General features: G+C 41.0%; 1 protein-coding gene across 2 annotated transcripts; it reads right to left on the bottom strand.

The window, feature by feature from the left end:
• Nucleotides 1–1,943: 1,943 nt before the first annotated feature.
• On the bottom strand, nucleotides 1,944–14,212 carry prkab1.L (protein kinase, AMP-activated, beta 1 non-catalytic subunit L homeolog). 2 transcript variants are annotated; one of them, XM_041566293.1, is made up of 7 exons: nucleotides 14,064–14,212; nucleotides 8,691–8,857; nucleotides 6,163–6,256; nucleotides 4,984–5,098; nucleotides 4,188–4,321; nucleotides 2,236–2,304; nucleotides 1,944–2,159 (listed from the first exon to the last, which is right to left on the bottom strand). In XM_041566293.1, exons 1-7 carry the CDS (start codon nucleotides 14,100–14,102, stop codon nucleotides 2,082–2,084), a joined length of 696 nt encoding a protein of 231 aa, XP_041422227.1. In that variant the 5' UTR covers nucleotides 14,103–14,212; the 3' UTR covers nucleotides 1,944–2,081. The 2 variants fall into 2 exon arrangements, with proteins under 2 accessions (XP_041422227.1, XP_041422225.1); XM_041566291.1 differs by having other exon boundaries at nucleotides 13,959–14,193.
• Between the last annotated feature and the right edge of the window lie 6,382 nt (nucleotides 14,213–20,594).

The following is a 20,594-nucleotide window of genomic DNA, read 5'->3' as shown; positions in this document are numbered from 1 at the left end:
AAATAATTGTCGCTCAGGAGATGACTCATCAGATCTAGTAGAATTGGCATCATCATCTTTTGTGTCATCTGACCGTTTGCGTTTAGTACTGGATTTGTGACTAAGTCTGACTAGAGCCTTTCCTAGGTTGTCTGCAATGGCAGGTAACCCCTGTAGAGATGCTAGGGATTGGGACAATTGAACAGCCCATAGAGGGGGCGGAGGTTCAACTGGAACTCTAGGATTTGGTTCCTCTGTGTCACTTCTAGGAGAATTTTCCACTTGTGCCGGTGGAATACTCCCTGAGGCGCTGGCTGCACCCTGCCCCTGCGTGCAAGACCTGCACAGCGACTCCCCCTGGCCCCCTGAAAACTTATTCTGACAATTTGTACAAGCAAGGTATCTCACCTGTGCTGAAGTAGGGACCTTCCCCCCCGACCTCGTGAATATTCCCACTGGCCTACCTTCTGCCATGTTATATATGAAGGTATAGTGTGTGGGGTATCGCCAGTAGATCACAGAAAGTGTTTCTCTTGGAGAGCCTGTCAGTAGCGTGCTTATCGTTGCGCTGTATGCTATAAAATGGCCGCCTGGAACGCATGTATGCGTTCCAATACGTGCGCGCATGCGCACCAGCGCGTTAATTCGCGCCGAAAAAAGATGGCCGCCGGAGAATCAGAAGGTGGAACGCATATGCGTTCCACTCTCAGGCGCTCCCGGCTCAGCGCAAGTAAGTGCACAACCAGCGCTTCCATCCTCTGACACAGAAGACGGACCATGCGCCCAACACACACAGGCTATAGAGCGGATACTGTGGCCAGCACCCCAGAAGGGCAGCGTCGGTGGAGGTCAGGGGGGGGGGGAAGTGGAGGGGGGGGGCAATGGGGGGGAAACCAAGGTTAGGCAACGTTCCTGTTAACAGGTAAAATGCCACTTACCTTTCCCCCCACACCGGCTAGACCCTCTGTACTGGTTTCTGCAGTACAGGCAACGTCTAGGTGGTCTGTATAGCTTTATGCTAGAGAATGACCCCGGTGTGTATCACCACGTAGGGGGCTGCCATACAAAAAACAGGTAACCCTGCTTTTTCGGCCTCACCCCGGGTATCAGACAGAGCTGAACGTAGCGTCAAACGCAGATCCAGCCTCCCGGTAGCAGGACACTTAAAAAACTGAATAGGAATGTACAGTGTGAGGGGTAAAGCCCGTTGGCCACGCCCCTTTAATTACTTCAAGTGTCCTGCCTCCTGGAGGATGGAGCTTAACCCCATCGGTCCCTGTGTCCCCCTAAGACGACAGAGAAATATGTATAGGGCATGTAAATACTACAGGATACATGGCTGTCATATCCAGTGAAGAGGATGGATTTAAGATGTTAAACCTGTGACAGCTGCATCCAGCAATTCCCATGGAAGGGGAAAAGGATTTCCTCCTGATCAATTGCGAGGGCTCCTAGACACACCCAGCATGAAGGAAAGTTGAAACTAAAACTACAGTTTATTATAAATTATGAATCGGTTGGTGATTTCCCCATATGCGTTTTTATCAAATGAAGTGGCTAAAGCCTCAAACTATTTTGTGTATAAATTCTGAAATCTCTCTGCTTGTATGACTAGTCGAGTTTCCATTTGCTACACAGTTATGGTAATGGAAAATCCCTGCAAACAATTTGGCTGTAGCCGTGTGATCACTGGCATCTAAATGAATGCTCAGGCATATAAATGCAGCGATGTGTGTGTAGAAGAGTTACAACTAGGGATGGGCAAATTGTTTCGCCGAAGAAATGACGCCCATAGACTTGAATGGCGTCGCACGTCAAAAAAAATTAATCACACGCCAATTCTTTAATGTGCGTTGTCGACATTTGATTTGAAACAGGTCAAATTCGCCCATCCCTAGTTACAACGTTCCAGTCGGTTCTATTAATGTATAAAAATGATGAAGAAGAGGAGCCACAATCGTTCATCAGATTATTATTACATATAATTGTTTAAAAGTTTGACAGACAGAATTTGGTTGTACATAATATAGCTTTTTAAATATTTAATGCACTTTACAGGTAAAAAAAAAAAAAAAAAAAGTGAAGAAAATCCATAGCATCGATCATATTGGTTTGTATAGCAATGTGGTAACATATTTCTTCTTGTAACGGTGGGTTGCACTTAGCACCATCACACCATCCTTAAAAAAGAAATAAAGAATTATTTTTCTATCTCATAAGCAACATATTAAAAATGCTTCACCCCCCTCACTTTACCTTAATTGAAAGGGCATAGAGATGATTTAACATCACATGGTTAGGTTCTGGAAGCAATGCTGGGTCACACTGTAAGGAGGGAAAAAAAAGACAATGTAAGAATTGATGATACTATTATTTATCATATAGCATAAGAGTAATGCAATCATATCAAGACCTATGAGGGCTTATTATATAGTCCAATAGCAGCTTCGATGCCCCCATGGCTACACACTTATTTGTATAAACTGGAGCAGTGTTTTCAAGCAAACATATTCAACAAGGCAGGGTATAAAATGAGATACAAAAATAGTATTGCTGCTGTTTTTGGGGTTACTAATCGGCAGGGACAAATGAAATTGCACTTCAATAAACACAGATCTCAAAAATATAGAATCAGTGTTGCTTGGAACTCTATTATATTGACCATTATGCATTTAGGAAACTATGCGTTGTACGTTATACTTGTAGGTTCTCCTTCATTAAAGGTTACGGATGGGGGTTACCTTTTAAAAGGAAAACTAAAGCTTAAAGGATTAGGTTACAAATACTGCACATTGGGGGTCATTTATAAATGCTGGGCAAATTTGCACCTGGGCAGTTTACCCATGGCAACCAATCAGAAGTTTGCTTTCATTGTTCTCCTTGCAGCTGGCTGAAAAAAATCTGATCACTGCCCAGGTGCAAATTTGCCCAGTGTTATTAACTGATCTCCACTGTGTTTTGGGGTTCATTACTAGCCCAAAAACAACTGGAGCCCTTTAGCAGGAAACGTCTGTGCCACTGAAGATCTCCCCAGTAGCTCTTCCTATTGTTTCTGCAGATACACTGAACATGTAACATACCTGCTAGTTTGAGCACACAGGTCACACAAACAGAAGCAAACTAACTGATCAGTTATGTCCTATGCAGCCCCCCCCTTCAAATCGCTGACTAACAAGTTAAAGGGGTTGTTCACCTTTGAGTTAACTTTTAGTACGATGTAGAGAGTGATATTCTTATAATTATTATTTGTGGTTTTTGAGTTATTTAGTTTTTTATTCAGCAGCATTGGTTTACAATTTCAGCAATCTGGTTGCTAGGCTTCAAATTAACCTAGCAACCATGCACTGATTTAAACAAGAGACAGGAATATGAATAGGAGAGGGTCTGAATAGAAAGAGGAGTAATAAAAAGTAGCAATAACAATACATGTGTAGCCTTTGAGAGCATTTTTTTTTTTTTAGATGGGGTCATTTGAAAGCTGGAAAGACAAAGAAGAAGAAAAAGGCAAATAATTCAAAAACTATAAACCTAAAGGCAAACCAACCGTTTAAAAAGATGAGAAGTAGCAAATGTTTCTCTATTACATTAGACATCCGTTCACTCCAGCCTTTATAGGTTACATTTTTGGCTAATTCTATTGAAACCATCTGTAATTTTGCACTGCCTGTTTACTTAGTTTTAGACTGAACAGTTTCTTTAAAAGCAGGATATACAGATTTTTCAAAGCTATATTAAAGAAAAGTGATGGAACAACTATCCAACTACGTACACTCAGGCCTGAGCTATGTAAATATTTGTTAAATATACACAGTATGAGCAAAAGTATCCGGACACCTGTCTGTCCAACTCTTCTAGGAAGGTGTGTGTGGGGGTCATTTATCAACACGGGGCAGTAACCCATGCCAACCAGATTGCTGCATTCACTGTCCTGCTTGCAGCTGGCTTCAAAAAGCGAATCACTGCTTGGTTGCTATAGGTAACTGCCCATGGGCAGATTTGCCCAGTGTTGATAAATGAGCCCCTGTGTGTTCGCCACACTGAGGACATGTGATTTTAGAGTTGTGGGGATACTTCTGGCCATATAGTGTTCAAACATGAATGCCACTTCTATTTATTAAACGGGGAAATGTGAAACGAAGCACACGAGTACTTTATTATATAGATTATAATGCAAAGATGAATTTCAGCACATAGAGCACCATACTTACTGATATGCCTGTGTCTTTATTAAGAATGACTTGAAGCAAATGTGGTGGAAGGATAGGAGGTGTTTTGAATCGTTCCTCTAGTTTACAGTTATATGGATCTTGCTGGTAAGGTCCAGGGGGAGAGCTGGATAAATCTACAAGAAAAACAATGGCACTTCCTTTATAGATGCAACACGGAAAGGGTGAGATATAACAAGGTCTCCCCATGTAGATCAAGAGCCATTAAGTGTTTCACTTCTGCTACAGGACTCCTTGAAACGTATGTATTAATATATGAGGATACTAGAAGTCAGGTATCCAACCAAAGGAAAAAATGGCAGACACTCAAAGATCCCACAAACAGGCTTGTAAAAGAACTGAGAACTTTATATAGGCCACAAAATAGATTAACACATAGCCTTACACGTTTTGTGCCAATAGGCACTTAATCATAGGCTGGACCATGTCATGGAAGTCCAGAGTGACTATAACTCCTTATATTTCACAACAGGGGGTACATTAATCCCTATATAGTACGGACATAATACTGGAAGTGTGATTTGTATTAGAACTCAGCACAGATTCCTGTCCTTGATACATTTTTGAGAATGCTATGCAGGTCCTGGAACTCTAATTCTACAAGCTGTGCATTCATTTGTTAGAATATAGGATTTACATGGAGGTAAGTGATTCTGTGAGGGATTTGACGTTTTTAAACTGGTTAGTTAAAACCTGCCGCCAAGTTTGCAGCAAATAAATTAGATTTTTTTTTTGAAGTTCTAAATCGTTAATGAATAAAATAAGGTGTTACTCTTACCTGATATGTCAGAGCCTTTTTGAGAATCCACCATTAGGGCATCAAATACTTCAAAGTCTGTTTTTTGAACTTGGATAATGTTGTTTACAGTGCCCAGCTGATTTGTAATTACTGGCTGGATAAGGAGAGTGAGCATTTTTAGACGATATACAAAAATCTATTCATTTCATTTGCATCTCTATAGGCATTTTTTTTGTGATGAAACATTTCCCTCATCCTTGAAGGAGAACTAAAGCCTAACTGAAGAAGTAGCTAAAAATGTTGTACATTATGTTTTGGGCTTCTGTACCAGCCCAAGGCAACCACGGCCCTTTAGTAGGCAAGATCTGTGTCTCCAAAGATGCCCCAGTAGCTCCCCATCTTCTTTTCTGCTGATTCACTGCACATGCTCTGTGCTGCTGTCACTTACTGAGCTTAGGGACCCACTCACAATGTACAGTACACATAGAATAGAAATGTCACAATATAAGGCTGATTAGTAATTAATACATGGCAGCACAGAAACCAGTGCAACTGCATCAGAATATAATAATCATCTCTGTAGCATCAGCTTATATTAATATTATTATATTTCTGCTTGATAATTTAAGACTACCCCTAAGCTTAGCTTCTCAACAGCTGCTCAGAGCCCAATGAGCATGTGAGTGTCACAGACACTTTCCAAGATGGTGACCCCCTGTGACAAGTTTGAAGTCCTGGATCATTGCTGCTATTGACAAGCTGAAACTTTAGGCTGGTGGAATAAGTTCAGTATATAAAACATGGCATTTTTAGCCCTATTCATTTTTAAGGTTTAGTTTTCCTTTAAACACAAGCCTACATCAGAAAACCTTAGGCATTATAAAGAGATAATGAACCTCCTTCTGTCTGTTTTCATCCAGATATCGATCGGAGAAGCCGGGTTGGAGGGCCCCATACACTGTCCAATAAGCCGCTGAATTGGTCTTGGTAGTTAATTTTGGCCCATGTTTGGCCAGCTTAAGTCCACTTGCATTTTATATGTTCACAGAACTCCATGGAAATTGGCAGAACCCTTATACTGAACACTAGCTGGCACAGTTTCCCTTATAAAATCTAGCCTACTGGAAATTAGTAGCAAGTACTAATTAGTAGATCAACCCGCATACTGTGATTTAGACTGGGCAGTGATCTTTAAGTAAATAAAAGACATCCTTTTACCTCTGCTGGATCATGGGTCCACTGGCCATCGACCAAGAACTTGTACTGATGTTCTCCCTCTGGAAGATCCAATATTGCAAAAAAGTTGTTGTGGCTAAAAGGACACACACGGTTCCATTGAAACATACGACCACACATCTTAAGAAATATATGAATGAATGGAAAAATAAAAAGTTCTATCTTCGTCACTGCTATTTTACCAGTGTAAATTGCACTTGCTATACTACAAGTCTTAATAAACGAATAAAGTATATTGGGAAAATGGGGTAAGCAGTTTGTCCCCGACACTACAAAAAGCAGGGATATAGTGGAAGCAACTCCTACAACAGTATTAAATACATTGGGAAAGTGGCATTGCAGATTGAACCCTAGTCAAGTGCAATTTCTTTTGTCTGAAGATGAGCAACAACCTGGGTATAAAGTGATTTAATACTCTGGGACTTTCCTGACAAATTAATAGCCCAAAAGTATTAGACTTGACTTGTCCTTTAACACAACATGCAGCTAAATTAAAGGTACCTAGTTTTTCTTAGAGGGGTTGTTCACTTTCCAAACATTTGAAAAACAGTTTAATTGCTTTCTATTTTTTTTTATTTATTTATTGTTTTTCCAGTACTGAAGTTGAATGTTCCGGTCTCTGGTGTTTCAGTCTGGCAACTCGGTAATTCAGATGCAGAGTCTGAACAATTTGCTACATTAGTGGATACATTTCTCAGCAGCATCTGTGGAATATTAGCAACTATTTATCAATTAAAACAGCTGCCTTTGAAGGGGTTGTTCACCTTCCAAACACTTCCAGTTGTTTTCCAGAAATAAAGACTTTTTTCAATTACTTTCCATTTTTTTTTTTTACCATTTTTTTTCCAGAATCTAAGTTTAAAGTTTAATGTTCCTGTATCTGGTGTTTAGAGTCTACACCTGAATTACTGAGCTGTAAGACTCAAACTGTTACAATTTTGCAACATTATTATCATCAACATGTACTTACAGTATATAGTGCCAATATATTTTGCAGCGCTGTACATTTAGTTGATCCATTTCTCAGCAGCATCTCTGGAGTATTAGCAACTATTGTATCAATTTCTAAGGGCTTTAGCACACGGGCAGATTCTGGGAGATTTAGTCACCTGGCAACTAATCGCCTCTTCTGCGGGACGACAATCTCCCCAAACTGCCTTCCCCCTGCTATAATGAGAAAACGCCAGCGCCAATGCACTCGCAGCACTTCGATTTCCGAAGTGGCCCAAAGTTTCTTCGAAGTGCTGCGATCTAGCTAGCACCCCAAAAACTGCCTGTAATGAAACTCCAGGATTCAGCTCTGCAGGGATAAAGATAGGAAACTTATCAACTAATTGTATCAATTAAGAACACTTTACAGGGTCGGCGACCCCCCCTCCCAGAGCTGCTTTAGAAGCTGAAAAATGACACTTCAATATTAGAAAAACAGTCATACATAGAAACCAACTGAACTGGAAAAAAAAGTGTTGGAAGGTGAACAACCCCTCTAATGAAACCCAGATATCATAAGTTCAACAGGGCCATAGACAAGAACACAAATGTATCAAAATAGAACAGTTTACAGTGATCCCCCTGCAGGGAGACACAAGAAGGTGTAAAATGAAACTTTAGGGGCGACGACACACAAGGAGATTAGTTGCCAGCGATAAATCTGCTCTACCACAGGAAAATGCTGAAAAATCTGAAAATGTATTGTCACCAATGGGAAAACATCCTAAAGGGAGATTAGTCGCCTAGTGACAAATCACTTCTTCTTCAGGCGACTAATCTCCCTGAACTGCCTTCCCGCCGGCTAGAATGTAAATCGCCGGCGGGATGGCACTCATAGAAAACTTCGGGAGACTTTGGAAAGTCGAAGTGATCCAAGTGCCATCCCACCAGTGAAGAAGTGATTTGCCTCTGGGCGACTAATCTCCTGAAATAGCAGCCGGTGTCTCTGCCCTAAAACATACTACTCAAAGCACAAGGGACACATGTTTTCCAGCCAGTGATTTACATAAACCTGTTGTGCAGATTTACTGTGTCGTAGCTCTTATCCTTCTCTTTTAGAATAACAGATACAAATAAAAAAAAAACAGAAAGCTATTGAAAGTCTTTATTTCTTGTGTATTCACTGAAAACACCTGAGCTGAAAAAGTGAACAACCCTTTGATGTTGTATTATGGCAGAAACATAGCAGTTGATAAAAGTATCCATATTCATCAAGGTGCAAAAAAACTATACAAATAAATACATTTTATTTAGTGGTGTATAGGTATGGGACTGGTTATCCGGAATGCTTGTGACCTGGTGATTTCCCAATAAGGGAACTTTCCCCAATTTGTATCACCATAGTAATAATAGTTAATAAGGATTAATTGTATCTTAGTATGCAAATAGTATAAGGTAATGTTTTATCATTATGGAGATAATAATACAAAACACTTTATAAAAAAAAAAAAAAAAAGATATATCTGTATCTTATATATGTACATATGTCAATAAAAGAAAGATCTAAATGTTATGCTTACCTTCTTATAAGTGGAATTTTTGTCCAGTTGTTAAAGGTCCCTGATAAATAGATTTCTTTGCCGCCTCCAGTCCAGCGGAATACAGTTGGTCTGGCTTGAGAAGGCATTTTATCATTTACTTCTAAATCATGCTGCCAAGCCAGAAACTCATCCTTTTCTGTGGAACCCTAAAAGAACAATGAGAAAGAAAAAGAGATCACACTTCTAACCAACACATAGTTCTTGTTGCTGAATTGAGAGTACAATAAACTTGCACTAAAGTTAATAATTTGCAGAGTTATGCTTCATGAAGCAATGAGGATGTTTACATGCTGATGAGAATACTGTACTTTATTCTAAAGGGAAGAATACTTCTTCTTAAAGGCCATGTTCATTTAGCACCAACGAATCAGTTGCCTTATTCTGGCATTCTATGCTCATTCCATCTCAGGGTTAGATCGGTAGTAGGTAAGAAGCTTCAACAAGGAGAGCTGTGACTTTAACCTCTACTGCATTCGACCCAGCCGTGCTCATTCAGTTCCACGGCAATAATCTGATTGGCTGCCAATAGGATAAATGCTTTTTCAATGAATGATGTAGGGACTGGGCTCATGCAGTTCAACTTAAAGCCGATGTATTCACTGCATTACTGGAATAGAGTTGGAGGTCGGTACGAATATACAAGGTTATTTATGACAAGTGACCCACAGAGAGTAGCTGTTAAGAAAACACCAAACTTGACATAAATCTTACATACACAGAAAGCTGAGCTGCAGGAATTTGCTCCATCTATCTATCTATCTATCTATCTATCTATCTATCTATCTCCATGGCAAACATGAGCAAATGTGGTTGCTATAACTGCAATACCTGCTCACTCTGCTCCGTGGGAACAAACCTACTTATTTTGGTCTATAGTGAGTCTGTAGCAGAATAAATCACCGATATTTATTTCAAATGTCACTATTAACATGTGCAATACCCACTAATTTCAATCAATAATTATTATTCTGTGGCCAAGACAAATCACTTGTACTACTCCTCAAAATGAGACCATGACTAAGCTTTCGCTGATGAATATCCATGAGAAAACACTAGGGGCGGCTGCAGGAAGCATGGATATTGAACCTTGTGCAAAATCTCTGATCCAGACTGTTCAAGAACATCACGATGACCCTCACTAATCACAATGAGGACACATGGGTTAATAATTTCTGGTTTAAGCAGATACAAATATATAACTAAGGAAATGCGTGTTTAGTAAATACCAGTTCCAGCTCAGTCTTTATCAACATCTTGTTACCAATCATAATGCTACACCCTGTGGCTGCAGGCAATCTTTAAAGGAACAGTTCAGTGTAAAAATAAAATCTGGGTAAAAAGATAGACTGTGCAAAATAAAAAATGTTTCCAATATAGTTAGTTAGCCAAAAATGTAATGTATAAAGGCTGGAGTGACTGGATGTGTAACATAATAGCCTGGACACTACTTTCTGCATTTCAGCTCTCTAACTCTGAGTTAGTCAGTGACTTGAAGGGGGGCCACATGGGACATAACTGTTCAGTGAGTTTGCAATTGATCTTCAGCATGCAAGTCAGATTCAAAAGCAACAGTTATGACCCATGTGGTCCACCTCAAGTCACTAATTGGTAACTGCCTGGTAAATGATAAGAGAGCTACAAAGCAGGAAGTAGTATTCTGGGTATTATGTTACACATCCAGTCACTCCAGCCTTTATACATTACATTTTTGGCTAACTATATTAAAAACATTTTTTATTTTGTACCCAGGTTTTATTTTTATACTGAAAAATTCCTTGAAGCAGAGCTTTACAGAGCCTATTAAACTCTTACTTTAATCTGTCTCAGTGGAGCTTACAATCGAATTTCCTTATCACTTTCACGCACAGTAGGATCAATGCTACCAGAAGCAGATTAACCTGTAGGTATTTCCCATGTTGGACTCAGAGCTGCAAGACTGCACAGCTAACCACTGAGCTACCAAAGAAGAAGCCTTACCCCAACTTCTCCACCCCCCCATTCTAATGTTACCCCACAACTAAGAAATGGAATAACATTTGGCTAATGATTTTAATAAAAGCATTCAAAACTAATCTTAAACTTCAAATTGTAAATAAATTCATGAATACCAAAAACTCTAAGCTTTAACTGTGAACACATGAGCCATGAATATCCTGTAAATTATATCCTTATATTTCCATATAAACAGTGCTTAGTGATGTAATTGATTACAATGTTCAGGTACTACTGATCATATAAAATGCATATAGCATATAGGGTATAGTCTAAATACACTATACCCTAATCCTTGCTGTGAACAGTCATAACCAAACCATGATAGAAACAGCAGGCACTCATAGATCCCATGGAAAGGCAAAGTAAAGGAACTGCATACCACTGTTAGGAAAACTACCTAGATGCCAATACTCTCAAGGAGTAGAGACTTTGCTTCACACCAGCATTGCAGTGGGCTTGCCTATCAAGGAAACACAGGACAAGGGCCCAGTGTCGGACTGGAATGCCAGGGGCCCACCAGAAAACCTTAGACTGTGGGCCCACTTTCCAAATTTATCTTCTCCTCACTTAACCTCATTATTCTCCAAGTCTTTTATATCTACTCACTATTTTCTTCCTTTATTAAGCATTTTTTCCCATAAAGAAACAGGGAATGATCATGAAATAGGCTTAATGGTTAGAAGCAAGAACCCACTGACACCTGGGCCCACTGGGAGTTTTCCTGGTATCCCGGTGGGCAAGTCCGACACTGCAAGGACCTCGTCCATATGGTAGAAGCAAACAACTGGCAGGCTGTAAGAATTAGTATTGTTGCAGATAAACAACACTGGCTGCACAGGAAGTACTAGAAGATGGTGGAAGCTGTGCTGGGTGCTAACAGTTACTTGAACAGGCTGCTGTTTATAAGTATGACTACAACTATGCTACAACATAACAAACTTATGTTTTGGGGGCAGTCTTTGAAACCATTTATCCAACTATCTGCAAAGGCAAATGAAGTAGGGTACAATGGGCTACAATGGACAATGCTAGAAGACTGGAAAATGGCGGCCTCATTACATTAAACATGGGATGACCACTCGCATAATGACTCTGAATAACGGTGCATGTATGTTCAGCAATTTGTATTACATACAGCAGTGGTTGTCATTTTTGCTATTCAAACCCCTCTTGGGACTCTTTGGTGGAGTCTTTTGGTCAGGGTCTCATTTAGCTTAAAACAAGGTTAAAGACAAACAAAAACATCTAGTTTCAGTCATATTGGGATATATAATAAAAAGTGGAAAGTTTGCTGCAGGCCTAGTTACCAATAGCAACCAATTAGCAGTTAATAGTTACCAGTCACCTATTTAGAAGCAAACTGGTTGCTACAGGCTACGGCACCTTGGCACAATAAGGGTCTTTATAACATACACAAGTCTCAAGAACGTCTATGTCAGGAAATACATTTTTCACCCCAAATCTAACCTATCCTTCATCTTGGGATTTCAGGTAGAGGCCTCTGTGGTTCGCTTTTTGCAGACCAGCATCTAGCCACTAGATTTATGTCCATCACCACTACCACCTGGTCTGTCCCGATGTGATTGTGAAGTGAACCAGAAATGACTTCATGCAGCAGATCATCTTCCACATAGTAAATTATATTTTCACCTCCCCCCAATGGTAATCTGTATCTCACCAGACTGCAGTTAAATTAGAAACAAACCCCTCATTAAAAAAAACTCTACCCCACATAGACCAGCCTCCCTCCTTCCCCCCAGCCTAGCTGCTACCCTGGGCAAATGGTCCTAACTTTTTACTTACCCCTCAGTGCAGATTCAGGGATCAGAGTCCATGGCAGCCATCTTCAGGGTCTTTGTGTCTTCTTCCGGTGCTTTGGCAATTTCCGGCAATTTCAGCGCGTGCAGGGTTGTCACGAACCGGGAAATTGCTCCAACTGCGCATGCGCCGCTTCGCCGGTCTCGTTGTCAGATTAATGAAGACCTGGGAGATGGCTGCCATGAACTCCGATCCCTGAATCTGCACCGATGGGTAAGTAAAAAGTTAGGGGCATTTGCCCAGTGTAGCAGTTAGGCTGGGGGGGGTGGGCGGTAGGGTTTTTTTTAATAAGGGGTTTGTTTCTCCTTTAAAGGGTGCCCACATGGTCCAGACATGAAGGCTATTGAGCTTTGCATATATCATACCTCCCAACATTTTGGAAGTGAAAAGAGGGACAAAAATGTTTTTCCCGCACGTAGCGCAGCAATGTTTTGACCACACCCCTTTCTGTGACCACACCCCCTAATTACCATGTTTGTTTTACAAAATTTGGCAGGTTATGAAAGTTTGAACATATTTCTCCTTATCTAAACTGTGTTTTTGTGTCTCAAAATTGTTACAAAGTATCTTATTTGCACCTGTTAGCTGTTCTGGGCTCTCTGCTAAAAGCCAATTAAGTGAGAAACTTTGTTTCTTTTTCTGGCTGTTCAGTGCAGAGAAAAGAGGGACTTTCCAGTACAAATGAGGGACTGTGGGTTGAGCTGTCAAAAGAGGGACTGTCCCTCCGAAAAAGGGACAGTTGGGAGGTATGCATATATAAATGTGCCCAGCACAAATGGCATACTATAAGGCTGTCCCATGCCTCCGTCAGCCTTCCACTACTCACTTGTGTTAAACTCCAACGAAGCTTCAAGAGCAAGTAAGTTGTAACTGATGTCTGGCTTGCGGATCAGGACAAACGTCTGACTAAAACTAATGAAGACAGATGTTATAGTGGCATCATTCATTGCTTGATGCATCCATGACAAAAAACAGAAAAGAGACAGAGAGTCTCGTGAAATCCAGTGTTACAGGCACAGTTTACTGTAAGGACATTACAAGTACCTGCTTTTCTTTTATCTTTTTTTTTGTTTCAATGTATTAGCCTTTGCTAACGGTCTGAGACTGACACACACACACACCTGGTCCCTGCAATTCTTATTGAGCATTACCCGTCAATAATCTGCATGAAATCTCTCACTTTCTAAGACATAAAGGGTCCATAGAAGTTCCCCCAATCAGAAAAGAGAACGTCACTACTGTGCTGCCACTTCCGGGCCTCATGTCACTTCCGGGACTCATGGTGCCACTCTTTTGAATTTCCTTCTGTCATTTATGTAAATAAGAAGCAGAGGCAAGAGAGTGGGTGACAGGGAAAAGAGCAGCAAGTGACTGATGTAGGCAGCAATTACTCCTTAGAACTGGACATGGCTCCAGTATAAGCCTCTTCTCTACCTTACTCTCCTCCGCAGGGAACATGTCCGCATCCTCAGGGCTATCCATCAATATTTTAGCTCTGTCTTCCCCTTTAGTCGCTGCCCCAGTACTATCACTCCGCACCTTGTGGGGAACGGGTCGCTCACTGCTTGTGTTTCCCATTTTCGATACTTCACGAGCAGGTATCCCTCTTGCTGCTAGTTCCAAGTTGCTAATAGGCCTCCGGTGACGTCACGAATACGTGACGTTCAGCCGCACGGAACGTATCTAACACGTGACATTCAGCGCATTCTTCAAGTGGCTATAAAAATAGAATAGGCGTGAGTGCAGTGTCTGGAGGCATGACTGGAGAAGAACGCTTGAGTGGTACAAGCGCGTGTAAGCGAGTGTTGGGTGGCTCTGGGTAGCATTAGTAGTGTTTCTTGGGACTGAATTAAATGCTGAATAAACTTCCGCATTTACATCTGTAGTTTTGAGCTGTCACGTGAGCTCGGGACACTTGCTGTTCAGTGGAGGCTGCGGGCCTATGGACTCACTTGCTGCTAATAATACCTTAAAGGGTGGTTCACCTTTAAAGGACCAGTGACATCAAATTTAAAAAAAAAAAAAAATTAGAATATATCGAAAAAAACCCCCACTAAGACAAATTAAACTTTAAAATTTCAAAGTCTTTATTGAGGAATAACTTACCAAAACTCCACTTGTGCTCCTCTTCAGAAAAGGCGACACGACGATGATCCATTGTGCGGCGCTCGATTTATCCTCCCTGGCTGTCTCCTATAGCGAAATACAAGAGTCCTCTGCACTCAACCCATTATCAATATATTTAAAGGACCAGTAACATCAAAAAAAATGTTAAAAAATTCGTTAGAGCACAACAAAAAATGAACACAGAGACAAATGAAACTTTTAAATAGCAAAGACTTTATTAAGAAATAACTTACAGAAAATCCACTTCCTGTCCTCTTCAGAAACAGCGAAAAGGCGACCATCCACACTGCAGCAATCGATTTCTTCTCCCTGGATATTCACTGACATCCTCCTCCCGGTGTCCAACAGCAGCTGGTTTGTTCCTGTGCTGACGGCGATGAACTGACAGCAGCGAGTCCTCTCGCTTTCCTTCCACTGGCCTGGCCGTCTACAGTCTCCCAACGGCACACTTGTTCCTGCACTTTCACTGTGCATCGGCTTCCCTGCTCCGCTCTCCTCACCTCCCTCTCCGTCTCCCCTCCTCCCCAAGCTGCTGCCTTATCTCCCCTTTGATTTATCTCCCCCTTGATTTCAAGAAACAATAAAACCTCTGTTATTATTCATGCAAACCTTATCCCAGGGATTAATAAATAACGCTCGGTGTGCTTCTAGCGAACATTCTTTTCTCATCTGTTTCTCATACTTCCAAAGTGTCGCCCTCTCACTGTGCCTGCAAAGGGGGAGTCTCTGACCGGCTATTTATTATATACTCTCGGGCTGCAGCGTTATGTCAGAAGGTAGAAGGGAAGGACAACGGATGAAAAGTGCACAGAAGGTCTACGTAGAGCGAGAGACAGAGAGCCCAGACCACTAGACCCCCACAGCCTTCCCAGCGAGGTAGCGCTTTCTTTCGCTCCTACCCCAGTGCTTTGCGCCTGACAGCTGTGCGTGCAGACAGGGAGATTAAACGTGTAAAACATGGTTTTATTGTTTCTTGAAATCAAAGGGGAGATAAATCAAAGGGGAGATAAGGCAGCAGCTTGGGGAGGAGGGGAGACAGAGAGGGAGGTGAGGAGAGCGGAGCAGGGAAGCCGATGCACAGTGAAAGTGTGCCATTGGGAGACTGTAGACGGCCAGGCCAGTGGAAGGGAAGCGAGAGGACTCGCTGCTGTCAGTTCATCGCCGCCAGCACAGGAACAAACCAGCTGCTGTTGGACACCGGGAGGAGGATGTCAGTGAATATCCAGGGAGAAGAAATCGATTGCTGCAGTGTGGATGGTCGCCTTTTCGCCGTTTCTGAAGAGGACAGGAAGTGGATTTTCTGTAAGTTATTTCTTAATAAAGTCTTTGCTATTTAAAAGTTTCATTTGTCTCTGTGTTCATTTTTTGTTGTGCTCTAACAAATTTTTGAACATTTTTTTTTGATGTTACTGGTCCTTTAAGACAGAGACATTTTGTGCATACTGCTCCTGAAAAATGCCTTACCCTTTAAACAACACAGGGATTGTTTGTCCATATATTGCAATATTTTTAAGCTGACCAACTACGTCAAAGTCATCCCATATCTGGCCAGTCCTATGCTCAATTTTCATCTGATTCATTAAGAAAAATCTTCATAAAACTATATATTTCTATTATTGGCACGTTCAAGAAACTTGAGGCTTTCCAGATCATTTGAATTTCCCAAGTCACCATGGTAGCAATTATGGGTAATCCCTCCCTTTTAGGTCATTGGACAGGGAAACACAACCACGTTATAAAGCACCCTCCTCTCATACATCCCACAGTCTTTTTTTTCCTGTCCTAAGGTCATTTAAAAATGCTGCAGTTTACCCAGGCTTTAATTCCAAGGATTAGGGGTTTTCTATTTCTCTTTGATGCCTCCCTTGTGCTCCCTTTAGGGATTGCAGTTGGGGAAGGGCCTCTGGGTGGTCAAGGTGAAGCGCCTTGTGACTTTAGTGTGTGGGGTTGAGGCTGGATAGGCAGTGTGCAGCGGGTGAGATCAGCTGTACATAATGTTCCGTAGTGCACGCAGTCCAATATGGCTCACTTGTGTTCCAAGGACCGGAAGTCTCATACGAGTTACCAGAAGTGCCTGTGGGAGCAGGATAGCTTCATGACTTCATGCCTAAGTGCCTATGGTTTGAATCTGGGTGTCTTTTCATGCATACCTGATACCATTGCTGCAAGTGAGAGCAAGAGTGCTTTTATCAAGGATTCTGTAAGTTCCCATTCTTCTTGATTACTGTTTGATATGGTTTAGTGCTCATGGTACTATTGTTTTACAGTTCTATCAAGCATGGAGTCTGGTAGCTCTGGAAAAGGAACACAGTTTGAAGGTCCTGGGTAAGCAATGACAGTAACTTTTAAAATTTTTAAATTTTAAAAAAGGGAAAAAAAAGAGAGAGGGATGGGCAGTTGGCTGATTTTAGCCCCCTGCCTCTAGTGAGTCCCAAAAGGATGCTTCTGGATCCAAGAAGTCAGCAGAGGGACAATGTCCTACTGGACAGCCGATTTCGGGAATGCTTTAGTTGGACGCCCTTGTGTCACTTATTAATCAGGTGGTTGTTCAAGGGGTCCAGGAAGGGTCTGCATGAACTTCCGCACCTTTGTCTGTTATCTGTTAGAAGTTCTAAAAGGGCCAGAGAGTGTCAATCTATGAATCATTGTCCGAAGCTTCGGAAGAGGAGTTGTATGATCCTGGGGAAAGTGTGTCTGGGGAAGGAGAATTGTTTTTGAATGCATTAGTGTGAAAAAATTATAGAAAAGAAAGTAGTAAACAGCGGGCATGGGTGATATGCATGGATTTGCACTAGGTCTAGAGGTATAGATATTTATAAAAATGGAAGAACAAATCTATGCAATGCTATTTATCCGCACCTCCTAACAAACCATCACTGACAGATTGTAAATAAATATATATCAGCTGATAATGGATGTGCAGACAACTCCATTAGTGAAATTTACAAAAAGAGAAATATGAGAAGAGTCACAATACGTCGCACCATCCATATACCGTGATAATGATGTAACTAGAGAAAGTGTATTAAATATATTGTGCATGTACAAAGTTGATTGGTGCTTATCACACAGTTCATTGTGTTTCAATTACAATAGACCAGTTGAACTTCATCATGTGTGTGTCTTATTATTATCAAAATAAATACCCATAAATTCGAGGTTACTTAAATACAAAATGCCTTATGTAATTCATCTCAGTAGTTTCCAAGAAAATGCACATTCAACAGCAGTCATGTTTTGTAGAGCAGTTAAAACATAACATTTAATTCATCATTTTTAAAAAAAAAGGAAAAAAACACCTAGTTCATGGGTTAAAAACAATTAAAAATAAGTAGTGCATTGATCTGTGTTTAGTAGTGGGGGATCCTGCTTAGTGGTAGCAAAATAAATTAGACCCCCTCAGATCACCCGACCATACAACCCTCGTGAACACCAACTTTTATACCCAGGGTATATGTGGCGGTAAAGGGGAAAGTGTGACCTTGGTTATGACAATACACAATGGAGCCAATACTACTCCATTAACAATTAAACAAATAGAGCGACTCTGACCGATATGCCAAAGGAATTGTGATGCTACCACTTTGTCCTCTCAGAGGCACCTAACTGAGTTGTGGCCTAATCCCTATTGCTAGTTCCCGGGCAATCGCAGACAGCTTAGGCAAAAATGTAACCTGTGGTTATTGCGTATCTAAAGAGTTAAGATTGCATCTTCCAGACCGATGCTTTCTAAAGGCATCCAAGCTGCATCTTCACACAATGTTTCAGAAGTTCCTCCCCCTTTCTCAAGTGCTCAAGAAAGGGGCAGGAACCACCAAAACGTTGTGTGATGATCTCAATAAAATACAAAGAATTTAGCACATATGCTATCATGAGTGCCATCTGACTTTTTTGTTTTATGCAGATTATGGTTACTCTTAGCAGCAGAGTTTCCAGATTGAGCACCACAATAAACCTTACACAGAACTTTGGACTTTTAGTATTATAAGGTGGCATACATTGTATTTAGTGCAGGCAGTGTCTCATTACATTAACAGCACAAGAATTTGGTGTAAGTCAGATAACCTTTTCTTGATTCCAAGAGGCCCAAGGAAGGGTCACGCTCCTTCTAAAGTTTCAATTGGTCGTGGATAATTATGTGCATCACGATGGCCTACCATTTGGCTGGCAGGGAGGTGCCCAAAGACCTTAAGGCTCACTCAACCAAGGCTGTGGCTACATCCTGGGTGGTGGAAGCCAGGGCTCCGCCAGAGGGGATTTTCAGGGTGGCCAGATGGTCGTCAGCTATAACCTTTGTTTGACATTACAAGTTCAATGTACTACATTCCAAAGAAGCTAGATTTGGTAGAGAGGTTCTTCAGTCCATTCATTAATGAGTGTGATCAAAAAGTTTATGGAGAAGATTGTTGTAGTTCCTCCCTTATTTTGCTTTGGTATATCCCATGTTGGTGAATTGCTGCCATGGTGACTTGGGAAAGGTAGAAATTATTTCTACTTACCATAATTTCTATTTCCAAGTCACTCTCATGGTCACATTCACCAACTTCCCACCCTTCATGTGCTTGTTACGAAGACTGTGGGAGGTATGGGGGGGAGGGTGCATTATAATGTGGTTGTGTTTTCCTGTCCAATGACCTAAAGGGGAGGGATTACCCCCCATGTTGGGGAATGCTGCCATGAGAGTGACTTGGAAATAGAAATTACGTTAAGTAGAAACATTTCTACCTTTTTGTGCATAAAAGAAAATATTTTTTGGTATAAATCCCTATTTTTGTGTGTTTAGAGCTACAGATAAATAAAAAAACCATTTCATTTTCTTACATTATGGGGGTTATTTACTAAAAACTGAATTTATCTAATTTGTTTTATTAAATAAATAAAAGGTTTTTTTTTTTATTAAAGAATGCTCCACTCTTCATATACAAACAACCCACTGTTTATTCTAGACTCTAGAGTGCTTCTCCGAAAACCTGGAATTAATCGATGCCAAAAGCAGCACAGTGCAACTACCAAGTGAAAAGCTTGAAGATCTTCCACTATTGAGGTGAATGAAACGTACCATACTAATAAGACGTGCACAGGGCATAAAAAAATCGCTTGGATTGTATTTAATTGTTAAAAGATGAAGCATATTTGAAAGAACTAGACAAAACAATCAAAGAAATGGTGGAAGAGGTCTCTCTCCATATCACTCGAGACCATGGATTGCCAATCATTGAAACTCCCTCCCCAAAATCTAGAACAGATTATCTTAATCCACTGCCATCTGGAAAAAATGGCAAGTTTAAACAATTAGACTTTCAAAGTTATGGTACAAAGGCTGTTCAGCAAAAAAATGAAAGCTTGGAAAAGTGTGGAAGTTGAAATGTGGATATGTCTGTTTCACCAAACACTGCTGAAAACCCAAATGAACCCCATATGGGTAACAATTAATAAGATTAAGTCAAGCTACAAAGACAAAAATGATATTAGCACTGATAAATGGATTGATGCCAATACAATTAATGCCAGTTTATAGCTCAACATTAAACATTTATTGCTGGTCCCATGTTATTCAGATAAACCACATAGGAAACCACTGGGTATTGCATATACCCCCTCCATTTGCCAGAGCCATCACATTTTCCTAAAACAAAGCAGCTTTCACCAGGCGGCCATTTTCCCTCTAATACATCAGTAACATTTCCCTCTGACACATCAGTAACATTGACATCTACAAACAGGACACATACGCTGTAAAGTTAATGCAATGCAGAAGTTCTGCTGGGGTTGAGCACAGGGGAGGTGGTTAGGAGAAAAAATAGGATCAGACAGCAACAGTTTCTATGCGAACCAGCAATGCTATCTCTTAATTGGCTGTTAGACTGGGTGGTGTGTTTAGTAATCTGAGCTGAGAAGAACTGAGCATGCTCATTGGCCAACAGCCAGAGTAAATTCCTGAAG

Source organism: Xenopus laevis, chromosome 1L, assembly GCF_017654675.1.
Source record: "Xenopus laevis strain J_2021 chromosome 1L, Xenopus_laevis_v10.1, whole genome shotgun sequence".
Taxonomy (NCBI): Eukaryota; Metazoa; Chordata; class Amphibia; order Anura; family Pipidae; genus Xenopus; species Xenopus laevis.
The sequence above is the reverse complement of the archived record's forward strand: the minus strand, read 5'-3'. Positions and strand labels throughout refer to the sequence as shown.

Coding starts and splice junctions, on each gene's coding strand:
- prkab1.L (XM_041566291.1), bottom strand. CDS start 14,102: ATGGGAAACACAAGCAGTGAGCGACCCGTTCCCCACAAGGTGCGGAGT. Junction 8,858..13,958: donor TCCCTGCGGAGGAGAGTAAG/GTAGAGAAGAGG, acceptor TTGTTCTTTTAG/GGTTCCACAGAAAAGGATGA. Junction 6,257..8,690: donor AAAATTCCACTTATAAGAAG/GTAAGCATAACA, acceptor GTGTCCTTTTAG/CCACAACAACTTTTTTGCAA.